This window comes from Bemisia tabaci, chromosome 1 (genome assembly GCF_918797505.1).
Source record: "Bemisia tabaci chromosome 1, PGI_BMITA_v3".
Taxonomy (NCBI): domain Eukaryota; kingdom Metazoa; phylum Arthropoda; class Insecta; order Hemiptera; family Aleyrodidae; genus Bemisia; species Bemisia tabaci.
This window is the reverse complement of record NC_092793.1, coordinates 2,869,075-2,890,129: the sequence shown is the minus strand read 5'-3', so window position 1 is coordinate 2,890,129 and position 21,055 is coordinate 2,869,075. Positions and strand designations below refer to the sequence as shown.

Genomic DNA, 21,055 nt, shown 5'->3' with positions numbered 1-21,055 from the left:
AAGTTTGGTGAGAAGTAACTATTCTACTTTGCTAGCATCCTTGAAGGAAACAGGAGAAGATTATTTTTAATGAGAGCAGTGCAGATCAAAAACACGTTTCCTACTTCCAAGAAACTAAAATTGAGTCATTTTGGTTAGTTAAAATAGGTCAAATAACTTCCTAGTCCAGAGTAAATTTATTTCATCCTTCCTCTTGGAAAAGAGCATTCCTTTCACTTTCTCTTCATTTTTAGAGGTGGATAAATTGATACTTTCAATTTTGAAACCAAGTAGTCTCATTCATTAGTTAAACCTAACAGTCCTCTTTTGAGATTGATTTCAGAATGGCCATTGAGTACTTTTAAGTTTGTAACTGCCTACTGTGTGTGCCCCACAGTTCAGTTACGTTCAGTATATTGCATCTACTGATTTTCAGCTTAATCCTCTCGAATTCCCCTATGAATAACGAAATTTCAAAAATCAATAAACAGGTCATCCAACTTAATTCTAAAATCATTGCTTCCTATCGGTTCCAAAGAGCCTGAAATTTAGATATTGTTCCCAAAAGATTTTTGAATAATGATCTCAGAAATTACACGTTTGCTCATGTAAGTGGTCATCAGTAATTGCTTTGGTGATGTCTTTCATCGTTAATATCTCAAGCAGCAAAAGTGCCATGGAGTCACTGAGAATGGACTTTATCCACTTGAATGGATCACTCTAAAACATCCTACATACATGATTCCTTTAAGGTCTTGTTTTGATAGTGTCACAGTGGAAGGTCCAATCATCGCCTCTCTAGCATGGACTAGAAAGACGAGTTTGAAGATGGAACAGGAGTATTTAATGGATTAATATTTGTGCTAAATCCCAGAGGAACAAATAAGTTAGTAATCCTAAAATACTATTAGGTGAGCAAACCTTTGTTAAGCACTGAGAGCATGCAGATTTTTTTTTAAAGAACATTGTAATCCTTCAGTAGTACTAGCTGTGAAATTTCCTTCAACTTCTTAAAAGTTCCAATGGTATAATTGAATCTGGAAAATCGCTTATGTCCATTTTTCCAGTCTTCAGCTTTTTTGAGTTGATAATACTTTAAAGAGTTGACACAACCATAAAAGTGATGAAAGGACTCGTTTAGGGATGAAGGTTTCCTGGAGACAAGTATTAACGCTACTTTCGTGATTGCATTCAACTCCAACAAGTATTATCAACTCAAAAAAAACTAAAGACGGGAAAAATGGACATTAGCGGTTTTCGCATGTCCTGATTCAATTGCGTTTTAGAGATGTGCCTCAGTGATTTCCCAACACTTACAGACCAAGAAAATTATTTTCTGATTTAGCATAAAATTTTGCCTCGAACACTAAGAATTGAACTTACTTAGAGGAACCACTAAAAAATAGGAAAAGTAATGGCATCAATTTTTGGTGAGCATTGAATTGCTTTGGCGCCCTGATCCTCTAGATGTTGCTTCCCATGACTATTTAATTCATCAAGAAGAGGAAGTTGTCACATACATTTTTACTTACTTGAAAAAAAGTTAAGAGCAACCCAGATTTTCAACCTTCATTTTTTTTTTACCTCAGCTTCGGTCACACTAATGAAGACTACATGAAGATCTCGTTTGTACTCTAAAGTCTTCATCTCTTGCAGATTGTAAGCCTTTTTCTCGTCTTCCTCCGTAGTCATATTTCCAGGGTGTCTACCAGTCCCCGATTTTGGGAGGGTGTCCTCGATAACCCTGAAAGTCCCCAATTTTCTGGTTCAGGTCCCCAAAAAATGACATAAATCGTCCTAAACATCGGCATTTCCAAATTTTCCCGCCAGCCGCGGTGGCACGGTATAATGAGGAATAAAAGAACTGAAGTGTTGCTTGGTTTTTCGTATATTCTCATCAGTTCAACATGACTTGTAAAATTAGCGTATAAAATGCGCCTTTTAACGCTCTAACCAGCTCCCTCGCTCTTACTGTTTCGGGAAAAAAAGTCTCTGATTTTCTTGAAAAAAGTCCCCGAAAGTCCCCAATTTTGGTTTTTCATAACTGGTAGACACCCTGATTTCTGATCCCCTTTGAAGATAATGCTTTAATTTTTACCAATATTTAAGTTTTATTTTAATCACAGAGAGAGAGGAAGTCGGAGTGTTTTAAGGGGTTATTATTGCTAAGTAGAATTTCAAAAATCTTTTCAAGCTAAGGAAGACTGTATCGGATACATCGGAATGTAGTTTCCACTCATAAATTCATTTGAAGTAAATAGCCTCTCCTCTAATGACAATTATCCTTCCTCATCAGTCCTTCCTTACCATCATGAACTCAAGAGCAGTTACTGCCTTCTTCTTCTCTTGTAATACGTGTCGTATTTAATTTTGTATCAAGAGCTGTCTTGTTATTTGATCATTGAACTGAAAATTACTGACGATGCAGCTTTGATGTTTTCATTTTGAAGAAATCGTTATCTTATAAAATTATCTTTTATTCTATCACAAAAACTCCTCCCCTCTTCGCTCTTGCCAGTGAGGAATGGACTTGTTTTGTCAACTGTCTGAAATGGTTTTTTCATTATTTATGTAAAAATGTACAATAGCAATCTTGACTGCAATTCAGAGGATAACAAAATCCAGGTATTCAGCACTTTGCATTCAGCAGCAACTAGAATCAGCCAAACTGCATTTGATGTCGCCTGGCTTCCTCTCATGTTTCATTTTCAACACAGAACTAAACAACAAAACGCCTTGTGACTTTCTCACCTACGATTATGTAGAGTATGTGTACCTACAAAATTTCAAGTTAGAGTAATTTAAACGTTTCTTGTAAAAAAAATAAAACGCAAGAAAAAATTAGGCAATATCTGAAGTAGTTAGGCTAGTTCCGGTTTAACCCGTCCGACTTTTCTCTAACTTTTTGCAAGCCTACACTAACATCTGTATCTCTCTCAATTTATTCAACAAGGTTTCAAGTAGAAAAAATTATTAGTGAATAGTTGACGAGTAAATATTTTGTTGCATAGTTTAACCTCAGTTAATTTAATTTGTCAGGACAAAGTTCCTATGCTCTTAGGTTTATATTTGCAGTTTCACGTTTTATAAAAGAAAGAAAAAACCAGGACAAGTGCCATGAATAAGTTGTAATCTCATTGTGAGTTAGAGGATGTTCTAATTGCAGTCATTTGAACCAGAGGAAAACAGAGAAAGTTAATTTTCCAAAAGTATAAGTCTTTAAAAAGTCTTTTCTCCCTCCCCCTCTCCTTAGTCCTCATATCTCCCTCTCTCGTATCCCCTATTTTTCTCCTACCCCCTATTTCTCTTCAATCATATTCTTCCCCAAACAATCTCTGAATTTTTTGAGCAGCGTAAGTCTAGTTTTAAGTTTTCTGAAATCATCTTGGTCACTTTCTTTTTTTCGTTTCCTCTTCATTTAAGAGGTGCCTTTAATACATTATTCATACTTTTTTTACTTTGTTTAATTTTTCAGAATTGTTAAAATTCAGGACTGATAAAAAAAAGTTTACACAAATAATGGTTTTTTCATTTGCTTCAAAATATCTTCATCCTGTGGGTTAAGGAGACTTAAACGATATTCTCTCTCTGATAGCGGGCCAGTAAAGGATACAACTGGATTAGTATTGCAATTTCTTCAACCTCAAATTTTATGTCGTTTTGATGCTTGGTTTTTTTTTTTCTTTCAAAAATTTTCAAGACCAGTAAATTTTTTCCCCTCCTGTTCATGATGCCGTTTCCAAAAAATTAGCCTGGAAAAAGTAGGTTTAAGCATTTGTTGAAGTGACAGGTGACAGTGACTAGTGAAACTAGAAAGAAGAAGGAAAAAGTCACAGGCCACAGAAATTCTGTTCTGTTTTTCAGGTTTTCAGTAACGGGTAGTAACAAATTTTCTCATCAACCCGATTAGTAATGCTGCTCACATGCCAACGAACACCTAGTCGATCTCTTAAAATTTCTCTTTTCGTGGTCGTTTCTTTTTAAAATTGCATCATGAAAGGCAAGATAAGGAAGTACGTACCTCGGCCTTACGACTCTAAAAGTTACAAAAATTAAGCCAGGAGAAATTGCATTACTAAAAGTGAGTCCTTATAGCCAGATTAGCTTTAGAGGGATGGCGGTAGCCTCTAAAATTTTGTTCCACCGTTTCAAATTTGAGGGTATACTTCAGCTGAGATGCAGTAAAATACCTGTTTTACTTTATGAGTTTTTATGCCGAAGAAGATAATATATTTACCATTTTAATGTATGGACTAGGGACATTTGTCTGTTACGTTTATTTTTCAAAATGGTGACAGGCTGTCATACCAATGTTGGATCTATGTAGTTCATACGTCTGTAGCAGGCAATTAGCAAGCAGCTTACATGTTGTTTCAATAAATTGCAATGATGCGTATTGGCATAATGAAGGGGCGAAGCTCCCTGGCTAGCATTTATCTATACTTTTTTCGCATTGATAGAAGTGTGTCTGAACAGCCAGCCTGTTATCTTGGGATGACAAGTTGACGAACATTAAATGTAACAATGTAGAAATGGTTAAGACAATTTTTTTTCCATAGAAAAAAAACAGAGTAAGTGTAAAAGTAATTTATATAATAGAAAAATATTTGAACTTTTCTGGAGAGAATATCAAGCAACAAATAATCATCATATAACAAATTAATTACAGCATGAAATTTCTACGCAAATCTTGACAGAAGTATCTTAATAAATAATTATAATAAGAAATAATAATATTAAATAATGGGAATTACCGGAAACCGGAATACTGACAAGAATTTTCGAGAAAGAAAGGAAGCAAGGCCTCCACTACCGCAGTTAATGCTGATAAGAATAAAAGGAAAGTACTGTAACATTGGAAAAACCGTTCATCAAAAAATTTAGAATTGAACATCGGATTGCATGGTATTGCACAGTGACTATGTCCATTTTTTAAAACTCAACATTTTCCAGGAAGCTTCATTTTTACCAGTCAAAAAATTAATTCTGTCATTGCATTAGAGATCCAATTCTAGAGATGATGCTAAAGACACAATCCACTGCCTTCATAAACTCACTGAGTCTTCATCTGATGAAAGGTTTGGCTCATGTTTTTCAACTTAATTACCTTGAGCAAGGGAATATTCTGCAAATATAATCTACTCAGAATATTCTTCAATTATTCCCTCTAATGCCCAGATAAGCTAAGAATCTTTTTAGAATATTTTTTAAAAACTGCAATCGCCACAAAAATGTTCTCGGAATATTATGATCTGACAATCTTTCAGATCAAGCTTAGAAGATTCCTAATAGAGCTGCTGATATTCCTAAAATTCTTTAGCGATCCTTACTCTTTTATCCAGATAATAGGACAAACGTATTAAATTCCTGCGATGTATCTCACAATTTATTTCATTGTGATTTCATCAACAAAAGGAAACAAAAATACCAAAAATTAAATTAAAAAGTTCCCTTGCTGGATCCCTAAGAGTCCACCCCCAAGTCCTCACTGAGGGGAGAAAAAGCTGATTAAAATCTGAGTAACTAGAGATCGACAGTTGTAGTGAGAGGGCTATGTCTCCCGCAGGACTTCAGCCAATCAGTGAACGCTGACTCTCTTGCTGCCTACATCATAACAGACCGCCAAAAGTATAGTTTCAAATGGATCAGATTTTGATTTCAAAATCGATTTTCTTCGTGAATTCAATTAAAAAAAAAAAAATCTGAAAAAATTACTGGGAGCTCAACTTCCTCAGTACTTTAAGATAATGAATTAAACAAATAAGGGTCACCAAACATAAAGTATTTTTTTCTGCTTTTTTTAAAAAAAATAAATAAATAAGTTACTGAAGGTCTTGTTTTTCAGACTGCCTAACACTGATTGATCTTTTTCTATTAGCGCATATTTTGCTTTTGATATTAAAAGTCATCAAGAGAAAATCAAGGCCTCCGAAATAAAATGCAGCAAAACAAATGTGAAGAAATAGACACAAAAGTCTAAAAAAAAATCATATAAAATGTTCAGAACTCTGGACAGCCTTAACAGCAGCTTTGCGTTCACACCATACAAAATTAATATTTGTAGGTATAATGAAGATGAGGGTTCTTTGTACCTGAATATCAGTGATTGTTTCACAATACCCAGAGTTGCGAAAGGTGTGAATATGGACTGAAATCAAAGTAAAAAGAAGAAATACTTTTAATCTTACAGTAAGTGGAAGACATACAGAAAGAGGATGATACTGTTGAATTTGCAGATCTATCTATCTATGTCTTGGCTTTCATCCCATGATTCCCAGTAGTCGTAATATTCTCAAAAATGACGCAGACTATTGAAGAAAATCTGCTATCTTCAAGAATATAAAAAATGGGTGGGCTAGCTGGCGAGGCTGCGTTGCGTTATTGATGGGTTCAATTAGTCCTGAAACGCATCTAAACTTGCCTTCCTGATTGCTCGTAACTAGTGTTGCACCAAAGAGCATATTTCTCTTTGAGGGCAAATTGCTCCTAGATTAAATTTTTCCTTCTGAAATAAATGGAAGTTTTAGTTTCATACTGAATTTTAAAGCACATTGGCAAAATCACCAACACTGTCTAAGTGTATATCAATACCTAAAGTTGAAAAATGCGTGTTTCCTATCCAACATAACAAATCTCCACTCATATTTGATTTTTTTTGCAAGATGAATAGAGTTTTTTGAATTAAGGTTTCATTTTATTGAAAAAAGAATCTTCAAATAGTTAGTCTAGAAATTTTCTGTGAATTTTCTTCACTCATTTAAAAAATTTCTAACAGATATTTTGGTTTCCTTTTTAGAGAGGAAATCATGCGCAGATATTTTGAAATGTTGCAGTGGAGGTATGCAATTTTTCACTTAAGCCATTAATATGTAATAAAGGCTCATTAAAAGATGCGTTTGTGCTAGACAATGGGCCTCATCAGAAATTACTCGGTGAGGGCGTTGCGAGTTTGACAATCGTTCTTGAACCTCCGGTGAGAGAACGCCTTTTACCCGTGACTGTCATGGCAGTTCAATGCACACCCCTACGCTGCCGTGCTAAGGAAGAACGCTGTATGAGCATTTGATAGTTACCAAATTTCCTTCGATAAAATGTTTATTTTTGAGGAAAATTATACATTTTTTCCTTTGAAAATTGCAGACACTTTAGATCAAATTACAAACAAAATTATCTGAGAAATTGGTAGAAAAATATTCAAAAATGTTCCTTTAAATTAGTGATTTGCCTGAGGAAATTTGGCAACGCCTGAAGGCTCATACAGTGTTTTTCCTTAGCATGGCAGTACGACTCAGCACCATTTGAGGCTGGTGAATGGAGCATTGAGCATTGAAGTGGTAAACAAAGTCACATGACAGGAGTTAGCCTCAGTTGAACAACTAGTAACTCTGCGGGTCATTCACCAAAATAATCTCCGTTGTCTAATACGAATGCATCTAAAATATTATATTGAATTATTAAACTTACTTTACTGGGAAGTTTATTTCCGCCTTGAGCCACAATTAAATACACCACCACTGCTAGAATTACAAAGTATTTCCTAAGGTAGTTGAAGCTGTCGCTAGTCTTCCCTTTTTGAAATTTATAGGGAGAAGGTTCAGAGGTTTCTTCTTTGAGCCGAAATACGTCTTCGTTAGCGGAGGCAGGCAAGGGAAAAGTTGATCTTGCCTCATTGTTCACAGAGTAAATTTTCTTTGTAGGTTCTGTGATTTTTGTAGCTTCCGCCTTTTCCTCTGAAACTAAGAAATAATTTTTGATAGAGGAGCCAAGGTTCTCTGAATCCGAGGGGTATGATATCCTTGTGCCTTCAAAATAAAGCTATAAGATAGCTTGTTGATATTAATTATGAGTAGTTGAATTCCGAAACATGTTTCAAATTTGACAGAGCATTAAACGCGCCGAGTGAGTATTGCAAATTAAAAGGTAAAATAATTTGCAATACGCACTTGGGATGTACCTCAGTAATTATTCTAAAATGTTATTGGGTAAAATGTTTTGAACCAAAATATTATAAACTACAACATGATGTGATGCTTGAAAATTCTCCAGGTATGTCCTAAAATTCAGAAATTATCGATTGATCGGTCAACAATCAAATCGTTTTCCGAAGTGGTTCAGAACCACCTTAAAACAAATAATCATTACCTGGTTCTGGGCTTCGTTTCAGAATTTTGTTCAGTCTAGATTCTGAGTTTTCGAGGATTTTACGGCGTCGAGCCTCCCGCATTTCTTCACTAGACATTTTCATGCTGGAGAATGACAGCGAATCTCTTAAAATTATTAACACTGTAATTATACTTGCGAGGAAAATGATAGTCAAGACTCCATTGATGACTTCGATGTAGAAGAGTTAAAACACGATGTAAAGTAGTACCTATATCCTACAACCACATTAAACAAAATAAAAATTGCGAAAAAACCGTAGTGGTTGCAATAATTTTTTACTGACGCTGTCAATTTCAGTGAATTTACAGTTTTACAGCATGTAAACAATTTGACATAACCTATCTGATAAGAAATCCAACGGTGAGAGGTGGTGAGAGGGGTGGGTTGGGAGGTGGTGAGCGCTGACATTTCGTTATCAGTTGTGTTTGTTTTCATTATCTCAGCGAGCTTTGGATTAAAGTTAGAAGTGAGAGAAAACAGTTCCTACAAAATTTTATGGTTTCATCAGTAATTAAAAGAATCTTTATTATGTGTCCTGCCTGATAATTTACCCTCATTCCTCTTTTCGGTCGCTTTTATCACCAACATGGCAGCTGCGATCAAAGCCCCCGCTTCAGACTCAAGTGATGACAGATTCAATTCGACTAAAAAACCTGTGCTAGTGTCGAAATTAGAGGGATGCGTGGATGATATTAATCAAGCTATCATTATTCCTGGGCAAGACGGAGTGATAAGTGTCAGCAATGACAGGTAAGTGCAGGAGTATTCAACCTTGTTTCACTCTTCATCATCACCATCGACCAACTGCTTAGCGGAGCTGACATGGTATGACACTGGTTAAAAACCATATGAATTCTGTACTTTGCAGTAAAGAAAATCCTTCTGTAACGATCTCCTAATTATCTAGGTTTTTTTTTATCATTGTTAAAATGCTCACCTCAGCTCAAAATGTTTGAAGCACTCAGCAAATCCACCCATGTTTTTGCGCTAGCTTATCTGAATGATACAGCAGCCTAGTGGCGTGTTCTCTGAGCGAAGTGCACCAGCCCTTCACCGGAAAAATTATTTTCACAAGCTCTATTTGAATTAACAAAAATGATTATTCACAGACGCACTTAAATGTATCTGATAATGCATCTGAGAAGAAATGATAGGTTAGATTATGTAATACCAGCAAATACTTTTTGTGCTACCACTAACCACTTGATTGCACTTACTTCTGTTTGTATTCTTCTATCACTCTGAGCTTTCATTGATTATTGTTCAAAAACATTCAAATACACTCTAATTATTTAATTCAATGTGGAATATTTAAATTTTGCATAAATTGCCCATTATTCTCATATGACTTCAGACAAGTTGTATCTTGTACTTAGTTCTGCCTCTTCCAGCAAACGATCACCTATGACTTTCAGATGGCTATTGATGCAGATACATTCATCATGGTGTGATAGATTTACTTGAATATGAATTTATAGAATTTGATTCCATTAATTAGTTTTTATCAGCTTTAAGAGATCTCCTTACTTTAATGTACTAATTTGTGTGTTTTTTGTACATAGGACTGTTCGAGTGTGGCTTAAAAGAGATTCTGGACAATACTGGCCTAGCATCTGCCACACGATGGCATCACCAGCCACAGCTGTTCACTACACTCCTGAAACTCGACAGTTATTCATTGGCCAAGAAAATGGGACCGTCTCGGTGAGGACTTTTTCCTATCATTTATACAGCAATTCAATTTTAATGCTGGAGAGTATCAACGATTTACTACCAAAACTGCTTTTTCTCATGAAAAAGTAAACACAGATGGATATCTTGAAACATTAAATTGAAAAAAATGTATTATTCAAGGTTTGACATCAATGTGAAATTTTACGTATAATCAGTATATCGACGGTGTAAGTTGGCAATCACATAACTCGTTTGCGGTGTCTGAAAATCTCCGCCTCTATTATATTTTTTAACAGAGAACAAATTGACATCATTCCTTGAAGTTAATGCAGAATATTCTTCCCACAGCGAAGAAAAATCACGGCAGTTTTAAAAAATTGCCATTTAGTAGTATTCCGTTTAAAAAATAAAGTATGACAGGAAGTCTGCGATGTCGCAAACCGAGTTATGTGATTGCCGACTTACACCGTCAATATTCTCTTTAATTAGTTGTCATGGTAGCTAATACGGTGTAAAAATGAACATGCTTCCCCCCTCCAAAATTAGTTTGAAAAAGGGTAATCACAGAGTAGGCAGTGAAGTCGAAAATATTTGTCTCTGATGTACCCAGACTGTCGGCTTCCTATGGTGTAGTGGTTGTAGCGCTTGCTCTATGATTAGGAGGTCCCGGGTTCGATTCCCGGCCAGGCGACCCGAGTTTGATGGTCTCAAACAATGGTTGCCTGGGACTGGTTCAGTAGGGACGGAGGGGGGATGGGACTTAAAGCGTGGGATTAGCCCTTGAGAGCTATTTGAAGTAGTAAAAAAAAAAAAAAAAAAAAAAAGACTCTATGCTCACTTTTTTTACTTTTGGGAAGAAGTTTCATCATCTTCTAGCACTATTTCTGATGATGTAGAAACGTCATACACTGAACAATTAAATCATCTAACATATGTTTTAGCAATTAATTGATCGGCGTTTTTTAAACTAACTTTTTTGTTTTCCTCAGGAATATATTTTAGCAGATGACATGAATCGTATGAACCATGTGAAGGATGTGCTAGCCCACCAAGGCCGAGTAACTGGAATTCATTTCTCTCTCCATTGTGAGTGGGTCCTCTCCATTGGTCGGGACAAAGTATTTCAGTACCACTGTTCAGAGACCACCCGTCAGCGAGGAACATTTTTCAGCACCGCATGGTGCACTGCTCTTGCGTATCCTTTTTTCATTCATAATTGTTTTTATTTTGTATAACTATATTATGGGATATTGTTGGCTCCTAATATTTAGGGTGTCTTGTAAGTTTCCAAACTGATACAGTAATTTCAGAACTAACAAGGGGAGGCTACCGAATGTGGGAGGGTTTCCCAGTGTTTTAAGAAATTGTTTAAAGTGCAACTGGACGTATTTCTACCAAACAGAACTATGTGCAGGAGGAAAAATGGGGTGTGCTTGTTAGTGCCCGGGTCATAAGAATGAATGGGAAGTATAAAACGCCAGTGACGAAACCGCCGCCGCGCTTCTTCTGCGGCCGACTAACTCATGAGCTCTGTACACAACGTTCTAGATACATACCCACGGCTCATGGGTGCCGCCTTTAGTTGGCTCACAGTTCCATTTGCTGAATTGGCGAAGCGGGATTTCACATTCTGTCAAACAGAACTATGTCCACAGTGGATATGCTGTGGGTATGTATCTAGAGTGTTGTGAACAGGGCCCATGAGTTAGTCGGCCGCGGAAGGAGGGCAGCGGCGATTTCGTCCACATTCTTATGGCCCGGGTATTAACGAGCACACCCCATCTTTCCCCCTGCACATAGTTATGTTTGACAGAAATACGTTCAACTGTCTCCTCGTCTAAAAGGATTTAGTTAAACTCGAGTGCTCATCGAACATGCAAAGCTGCATACTCAGCATTTCTCCTTAATGAACTAACCATGCAGTTTTGACTCTCAGTCTAAACACGCATTTGTCGGTGATTACTCTGGACTCATCACCATGTTACTCTTGAAGAATGATGGGTCTCAAATAATAACGCAGCTGAAAGGTCACTCAGGAAGCATCAGAACGTTAGCCTGGGATTCGGCCAAGAAACTCCTGTTCTCAGGAAGCTTTGACCAGTCAGTTGTTGTTTGGGACATCGGAGGCGGTCAAGGAACTGCGTATGAACTCCAAGGACACAGGTATTGTTGCTCCTCTCACTTTCTGCTCTAATTAAACCCACAATATTCCAAAATTTGTAAGCTCCAACTTTTTAAACTAATGCAAATGGCTCACTCGACCTTAGAGATGAATTGAAGTATTATAGGCTTTTTTCACAGTTTTAAAGTCTAAGATAATAAGTAAATTGAATGGAGATGTTGCGTGTGTAAGGAATGTATGATTTGACTATTGATTCTTATGTAAAAGTTTGCGAGAAACACGATTGTGCCACTGGTTTTCTCTGAAATGAACTCTCAAGCTCAAAAAAAGCTCTCAAAGTTGAGGCTGTAATGGAGAGGATATCCCACGCTATCCTGAGAGTCCACGTCTACATCAAGACAAACTCTCCATGCAAAGATCGGGGGCAAATACATTAGCAGGGTTGCCATGTTTTCAGTTTTAGAGTCCCCAAATATAGTGGCAGCCCTGTCAATGTATTTGCTCCCTATCTTTGCATGGAGAGTTTGTCTTGATGTAGACGTGGACTCTCAGGATAGCCAAGGGATATCCCTTCCATTATGGCCTCAACTTTGAGAGCTTTATTTGAGCTTGAGAGTTGATTTCAGAGAAAATCAGTGGGGCCATCGTGTTTCTTGGGAAATTTCACATAAGAATGAATAGTCAAATTGCAAATTCCTCACACATGCAACATTTCCATTGTTTTAAAAGGAATTGCAATGAACCATTAAGGCTGTATCTTATGTGCTCAATTTAATTTTCATGTAAATTTACTATTTTTAACATTAATTGTTTAGCTGTACCTCGTGTGTGTAATGAACTCATTATAAAAACTATTCTGGATTGAACTCTTTCAATACTGAAATCATGCAACCTCAAATTTTCGGAAGCTGAGGACTCTCTTTATTGTCATGACTTAAAAGGTTCCGTACATAATGTATTACCCGCTGTTTAAGGAAACCTTCAATTTGAAGAAGAGACAATGAGTATGGCCCAGACTCTTTCTTGTACGTTTCGTGAGCTAATTGTCTATAAGTTGTTGGAAGTTGTGAGGAAAATTTTATTTTCAGAAGTGGGTCTGAAAGTTAACAATATTATATTATTTTAGTTGTCTATGATTCAAAACTTTTTCCTCTCTTAATTACAGTAAAATGTGTGGACGGTTTTAAAAATTACCCATTTAACGTACATTAGTTTTACTCAACTTTTTTCATAATTTTTTTTATTCTTTTATTGATTGATTTATTTATTTACTTATTTTGTTCATTTTTTGTCTAATCTAGGAACAAAGTTAATGCTTTGTGTTATGCCTCAATGAAGAATATTGTGATATCTGGAGGAGAGGATATGGTTGTTGTGTTCTGGGATATGAATGTGCAACGAAAGGAGGTAAGCCAATTCCCTTTTGAATTTTTTAATTACTCTTTTATAAAACTTGATAATAGCTCAGCAGTGGCGTGGCATGAATTGCGATGTATTGTAGGATTGTATTATAGATTGTTATGCCATTAAACAGATGGTAAAGAATCGATTATTAAGGTGTTCGTTGCGAACACCCTGTTTATCCATCCTTCTCCATAGGTTTAAATGGCATAACAATCGATGTATCGCAATTCATGCCACGCCACTATAGCTCAGTACTCTTTAAGATCCTGAAATGAAAGCGTTGGTAATGTGACATAAATGGAATTTTCGATCTTTCTGTCAAAAATATTGCTCTTGTCTATTGCAGTTTCAATGTTCAAGTCAATTGACTCTTGGATTCTTTAAAATCATTATCAACATTTATAATGGGTTAGTTGCGCTGATCTTAGAATCGTGTTTTGATGCTTGATTCTTGTTGATCAGCTAAAAATATTAAGAACTGTCCTAACAGCAACTTTCTATGCTCAATATTAACTGAGATATCGCGCTTTGAAAAGTTTGGATTATGACGTCATCCACTGCGGTAGTGATACCCTTGGTTTTTTCCACCCTGCCTTCATCTGAGTTTCACTTAGAGTAACCAGTGAAAATGTGTTTCTCCTTGACAAATGAAAGCAAGGTGGAAGAAACCAAGGGTGTCACCACCGTAGCGGATAACGTCACTAAATGAATTTTTGAAAACGCTATTTCTCAGTTAATATTGAATAAAGAGAGTTGCTGTTTAGACAGCTGCTATTATTTTTAGCTGATTCACTAGTATCAAACATCAAAACACAAACTGACCCATTGTTACTGCCAATTGTAAGAGTTTGAAGAGCTATGAAAAGAAAATGCTGGAATTGAACTGAATCAAGTGTTGAAATGATCTTTTCAAACTTTTGATGACCAGAATAGCCGACATCAAGATTTATTAACCCCTGTTTATTTGTTTTTCAGACTCCTGAGTGGGTTGTCTCAGATACATGCCAGTTATGTTCAGTTCCATTCTTTTGGAATGTGCGTGCAATGATGGATCAGCGGCAATTAGGTTTACGTCAGCATCATTGCCGAGGTTGTGGGAAAGCTGTTTGTGATAAGTGTAGTCATTTTCGATCAACGATCCCAATCATGGGCTTTGAGTTTCCTGTGAGAGTGTGCCAATCTTGTCATTCATATCTACAAGATGTTGAGTGAGTATTTCTGTACTTGAAAAAAGTAGACTCTCATCCTCCAAAAGTCTCGCAGAAAGAGCAATCCCTCATTACTTGCCCTGCGAGTAATTGTCGTTCGCTTTGCAAACTTTATTCCTTTTTCTTGCGATCGGAGAAAATCTGAAAGAGATTTAGAATATTCTAGATACAAATCCTACTTTTTCTAGAGAGTTCCGGATAGGAAATAGGGATGACCGTTAAATTCTCCCTTTTTTAAACCTCACTTGGAGACAATACGAGAGAGCCCTCTGAAGTTCCAAAAAAACTACTGTTCGCAGCCTTGTATTCCGTACTGATAATCTGGAAAAATTCAGGAAAGCAATAGGAAGGTCTCCTATTGCTTACATGTCAGTCGGAGAAAATTCGAAACAGTTGCAGTAACAATTAATGTCCATTGCCTTCTGACACTTCTAGAAAGCCAAATTAAATTCTAGAGTTTTGAAGGAGACGCAAGGAGGGCACATTGGAGCATAATGCTACTGACAACACTCATTATACATTACAAAACTTATGCGTGTCAACAAGGGAAGGAAAAGTTTCCTGTGAATCACTTCAATTATCTAGCTATGATCAAAATTAAAGACAAGGCAGAAAAAAATTTTTAGGAGCACGTACATTGTTTTAAGAAGCTCTCCGGTCTTTATGAACTTTTGAAACAATTTTGTCTATGCACTGTTCTTTGAGGAAATTACCACTGAAAAGAGAACTTCTATGCAGTTTCTTATAAATCTTTAATCAAATTTGGTAATATGTAGTTGAAGAAAAATCACAAAGAGCGTATATATTCTCCAACATAATAATAGCATTCTTGCTTCCTCATTTTGTGTGAAACCATGCGAAGAAAGGGGAATCGGTAATATATAAACCACAAACCTATAAATTGATTCAGGTTAGTTTCAATAAAAAAGGTACCAATGAGGCTATTTCAATCTGATGTAAGATAAAAATTACTAGAAAGATTACAATATTGTTTGCAATGTTTGCAAGGAATCTTTTACATGTCACTCCAAAAAAAAAAAAAAGAATTATTTTGTGTACTCAAAGTTTTATTTTACTGATCATCAGTTGACTTCTGTACTCATCGCTATTATATTATTTTTTTCTTTTAAATGTTCCAGCCGAAGCCCATTGGCAATATTTCATGATGCAAAACATAGTATAGTTTCAATGGACCTAGATGAACCCTGCAAGCGACTACTGACGGTTGGTCAAGATCGGCTGATAAAAATATGGGATCTATCAGCAATCCTATAGTCCAATACTCTCTTTATTCTAGATAACCAATGAGGGCAGGAATGTGAAAGATTCAACGCAGTCATACATTTGATGAAACTCGCTAAAATCTGGTTTTGTCAGGTGAGTCCACTGTGCAACACACTTATCTATTATCTCACATTCGTTCTTAACATTAAAAAATGGAAGGCATTTAGACATTACCAGTCCTTAAGTCATGATCTTGAGGTTTCGTACATATTAAATTTTCATGCCCTTGCTTAAAATTTTTGGAAGTATTTGTTGGAGGGTAAATAAAAAGATAAAGTCAAAATCATTTTTGTCAATTTGCACTGGTGAAAGCAAAGTTGTTGCCAACGGTTTTTTTTGTTGTTTCTTGTTTGTCATCCTGAAATTGAACTCATGTTAAGATAAAATTTGAACTGCATTGCGGATATTTCAAAAATCATTAATAAGTTACTAGAATGATCCAAAGACAAATTATTCTATCGCACTGTATTTACAATAACCAGCATGATGGTGACATCTGTTCTGTTTTCAATTCATTTCTTTGATACAAAGGGTATTCATAGAGTAAGTATGTATTTGTATTACCTTTGAAAGTGTTAAAAATAATTGAAACCAGTAACAAATGACTCATATTCTCAGCTTTTCCAAAAATTCTTGTTATTTAAATTTAGTTCACTGGTTAGGGAGAGACGTCATTTTTCTATGCTCACCAGCTCTTGCTGTAGCATGTTCCAATATCCACACACTGCGGAGTGTGCTAGACAACCACATCTGCTCTTCTTAAGATTGTAACACAGTTAATTTATCCAACATTGAAAGGTCTCAGGTTTTGGATCGCCATATATTACTTTTTGAGGTAATCGTTGCTCTGTTGAATACCCATCTTACCATGATAGCAATGTGGGGATTCTACCTTAAAAAAAATCGCTTATCCTATCATTGCAACCATTTCTTCGCAGCCTCTGGCAATTCTGCATCAACGGGAGGTCATGGCCACCCAAGCTTCTTTGACCTCTTCTTCGACTGAGGAAAAAAAATTGAAAGTTGCTTGGAACAAGGTCCGGTGAGTATGGCAAATGAGAAAAAAAGACCCCATTTGATTGAGGTTAACAAGACTTAAGTCATGTGCACCTCATGAAACGCACAATGTTTTCTTGAAGGAAAATAACTTCACAAGACCAAAAATGCGGCCGTTTTCGCCTGATTGCTGACCTGTTTTTTCCAAATCTCAAAATACCTGCAGCATCGATCATTTATCCTCTTTCCACTAAATTCATCAGCAATATTTCTGAACCATTCCCCATAAGGTGAAAAAATATGCTCGCCTGACGAGCTCTGCTCAGCTCACATAGGCACATATTTTGGATTCATGGCAGTGAGAGATGGGCGCAGAAAAATGATGTCATTTGCGAGACAAAATTTAAGAAACTAAAGCCCCTTGAAAAGCTGAGAGTATGTCGTATAATACATTTTTTATAGACTTCAACTATCTTTATTACTTTTGTAGAAAATACACATTCATACTTACAATCCAATCGGCCCTGGCAAGTGTTTAAGTCGGATTTCTAAAGAATTATTCTGGCGCTAGGCCTTCGCAAAAGTTTCTGTGTACGTAGGCAATAAAAACTCTGTAGCAGTAAAGAAAATCCTTTTTCCTAAACAAGTGAATAAAATATATTTGGCTCATCATCCATTCCTTTTTATAGAAAATTTCAGTTACATTTAGACACAGAGTGAAATGAGTACATATCTCAAATGTTCCCAGTAAGAAGTTTTTATAATTCCAACTTCTTTTGTTTACAAGTTGATGTTTAGCGTTCCTGCCCAAACTTGTATTTTTAATTGTGTAAATTAAACAAATTTTTATTACTGCTCAGTTAAGAAATTAATTCATGTCAATATTATGTATATTGATTATCAATGAAATGAAACATGCAAAACATAATTTGACGCTTGTCTGATTTGTTTACTAAATTAAAATTTTCCTGCGCATTCTAATTCAAATTCCCCAGAAACTTACATCTTAAAAGAAGATAAGCTGCCCTTTTTAAAGACGGAAAAGATCCTACGTAACTATACAAATTGAAAATTTTAATGAGGTTCCATGAATACTGTTGAGTTACATATCTAAAATAAATGTTCTAAAGGAGGGAGAGTTCATTATTGTCTGCATTGTGTTGACAAACAGCAAAACAGGCCTATGAAAAAGCTTCAGCCTTTGTTCTAATTGTGTTAGAAACTCCAACCCCTCCTCTTTTTTTCCTTCTCTGCGTACACATAAGTATGTAGGTACCCCAATGCGCTGTTAACAACTATTCAATCATAACTCCTTACTAGTTTTAACCCTGTTCCATTGTTTTCAACCATTTAGATCAGTATCACTCCAATGTTTTATCATCGTTATTTTATCATTCTTAATGTAATTTTAATTCTGTTTGTAACCAAGTTGATCATTTGATTTAAATACCTCGCCTCCAAAATTGTCGTTATTAATTTTTAATTAGTTGTTATAGCTGTTGTCTTTTATCATTGCTGTCCATAATTTATTTGACAACTAGATGTCTCTGTCTTCAGTCATGTGCTCATTTATTTTTCTTCTTCTTTTACTTCTCTTTTTAGTCTATTTACAACACCAGAACTGCAAGAAACTTTGACAAATACTAAAGTCTTTGATGAACGTTTAGAATTGTTCCCTATCAGCTGATGTAGAATCTTTGCCGTTGGTATTCAATCTCTCAAATTTTGAACATTTTGTATCATCATAGACATTTTGCTATTATTTTTTTCTAAGCCTGCTTTTTGTTACAAGCAAACTTATAGGAGATAACATTTTTACACTGTGTTAAATGAAGAGGCACGAAGTCAAGCGCGGAGGTTCAGAGACTTCCGTATTCTGCAACCGGTCCGGTAAAGGGAAATGGAGCAACCCTGTCACTCCGGAAATGGAAAATAGCGAAAACCCTGTGAGATTACTGAAATTTGCGTTTCACAGCGTTTTATTGGTTGAAAAGTCCAATTTTGGGGTGAAAGTTTTTTTAATAGTCTTCAGACGGAAGCAATCATGAATTTAGATTAAAAATAGGGGAAAGCTTGGAACTTTCTGCACACTTAGTTTAAGACGCGTTAAAACAGCAACACGAGCTGATTGTCAGGCAGCATAAGGAGCTTTATATGATCAGTGCTAGCTGCGTACTCAGATTAACCATTACAAGCCTCCAATTCGATTCATCAAGCGGCTTGACGAGCTGTCTGAACACCAAGTCACCTATAGAGTGCAATAAGTAAAACTTGAAGAATATGTACCTCTGTTTTGAATATCATTAACTTCTTATTACATTTTAATTCAATGAGAGAATACTAGCCATTACTTTTTCCTTTTCTAGTGTTCATTTTTATTCACCGAGAGGAATTAAGTCCGTCATTGTATGTATCTTTTCGATACAGCCTACTTGGACTACATTTTGCTATTCGGAACTACAATTTCTGGCTTATCAGCAAAAACATTCATGTGATAAATGGTACATATGTTGTTTCTAACTGAGGTAGAAATTGTAGCTCCTATTGAAAAGCATATGTATAGTCTATTTCATCCAATTAAAAGTTGAAATGAGGGAGGCACAAAGGATGACAAGATTTTTTGGTTGATCAGTCGCTGACTTCTCTTCTGAAAAAACAAATCTCTTTAAAGGAGTCGATTTCTTGTCAAGACTCAATTTGAGTCAGTGGGAATGAAAACACACCAACTTGGAAAAATGAAATTGTTCAAGAGACACAAAAACCTGCAAAGTAGGTGATGAAGTTGGTCAAAGAAAAAGCTTTTTAATGCCATAAAGGACATTTTGGGACACTTAAAAGGTCCAAGGCAGTGTTAGCGGGTTCTCTGTGTGCGAGATCTGTATGCTCTGCTGCTCTCCGTGCTGCTATTGGCTGTGCGCCATTCTGTGACGTCACGGACACGGATATTTTATGATAGGGAAGCATTTGCCTAAAAGGTTTTTGTCCGTAACCGTGCAGGGAATGTCCGCGCAGCATGGATAAATCCGTACGCTTGGAATCACTGGTCCAAGAATACATGAATGTGCCATCTTCGATGGCTTTTATGGAATTTTGGCATTTTTAAGCTCTGGAGTTGGTGTGTTTTCATTCTCTTAGATTCATTTATTATCATTTCTTTTGACGTAGGATATTCGTCTCTATTGTATATCAGTCTTCATCTATCCATCTAGAGCCAAATCTCTCCTTTCTAGTATTCAATCATTCAATTATAGTAATCTTTCAGCTTATAATTCACTCAAAGTAAATCTCTGAACTTGTGATCTTTTAGGCAGATCCAAAACTGTAGTAAGTCAATCAATTATTTTCCATCTCTGTCAATTTAGTTCAGATTACATGCGTTTCCTCTGCTTTTACAAGGCACGTTATTTATAAAACTCTTTTTTCAAGGTCAAGGGAATTTGGCCTGGTAACTCAGACCTGCAATATCAGTTAGTTAAATTTTTATGGAGAGTTAATTGTGTTGATAATTCTTAATTGGACATGATTCATTTTCCTAGTAACGGCTAAAAGAAATTGCTGGAATGTCTGATATTTCCATTAAAAATTGTTCCAAGTCTTTAGTGCTTTAAATCAAAGTTTTTATACTCTCAACTAATTTTGTGCCCAGCTGTAATGGTTTCGCTGTCGTGCGTTAGTTGCTGGGCTAGTAAAACGTTTATATAGATTCTAAAATATTTTTAGTTTTTCTTTTTCTTTATTCCTTTTTTTTAGTGATTTTAAGCAACATTCGCAAATGAAGTTCTATTTGCTTAGTACAGCAGCGGCCTGAAAAATATTTTAATCATCTTGTTCTTTTATTATTTTACAGTGTACATCAATAATATACTCCTTTAATTACATTAACTGATCATAGTTGTTCCACATAATTTCAGAGTTGGCTTTAACGGAAGATCTCCGCGTATTTATGTTATGCTCTTTTTATGTTCTGTGTTAATTCAGTTTCATTATAAATATATATTTTTGTATTATAAGTACTTCGCCTTTTCATTTAGTTTACTCTATTTTGCTCGTTCAAGGGCATTTGAACCAGGCACCTTTAAGCATGTTCTGTGCCAATATGTTATTTTGTATTTGTTCTCACAGCACCTGCAGAAATTGTCAAAAAGGGGGCAAACATTATTGAACGATCGAAAAAACCCAAGGCAGGATCAAGAAGTAGGACTTTAGCATGGTCAAGTTCTGAACT

General features: G+C 35.9%; 2 protein-coding genes across 2 annotated transcripts; one reads left to right on the top strand and one right to left on the bottom strand.

The window, feature by feature from the left end:
* Positions 1-4,551: 4,551 nt before the first annotated feature.
* On the bottom strand, positions 4,552-8,449 carry l(2)SH0834 (lethal (2) SH0834). Its single transcript, XM_019044171.2, has 3 exons — positions 8,122-8,449; positions 7,444-7,715; positions 4,552-6,127 (listed from the first exon to the last, which is right to left on the bottom strand). Exons 1-3 carry the CDS (start codon positions 8,222-8,224, stop codon positions 5,888-5,890), a joined length of 615 nt encoding a protein of 204 aa, XP_018899716.2. The 5' UTR covers positions 8,225-8,449; the 3' UTR covers positions 4,552-5,887.
* Positions 8,450-8,553: 104 nt separating this feature from the next.
* Wdfy2 (WD repeat and FYVE domain containing 2) lies at positions 8,554-20,840 on the top strand. The gene is made up of 7 exons (XM_019044170.2): positions 8,554-8,892; positions 9,705-9,846; positions 10,806-11,011; positions 11,740-11,979; positions 13,240-13,345; positions 14,318-14,550; positions 15,690-20,840. Exons 1-7 carry the CDS (start codon positions 8,729-8,731, stop codon positions 15,823-15,825), a joined length of 1,227 nt encoding a protein of 408 aa, XP_018899715.1. The 5' UTR covers positions 8,554-8,728; the 3' UTR covers positions 15,826-20,840.
* Positions 20,841-21,055: the final 215 nt, after the last annotated feature.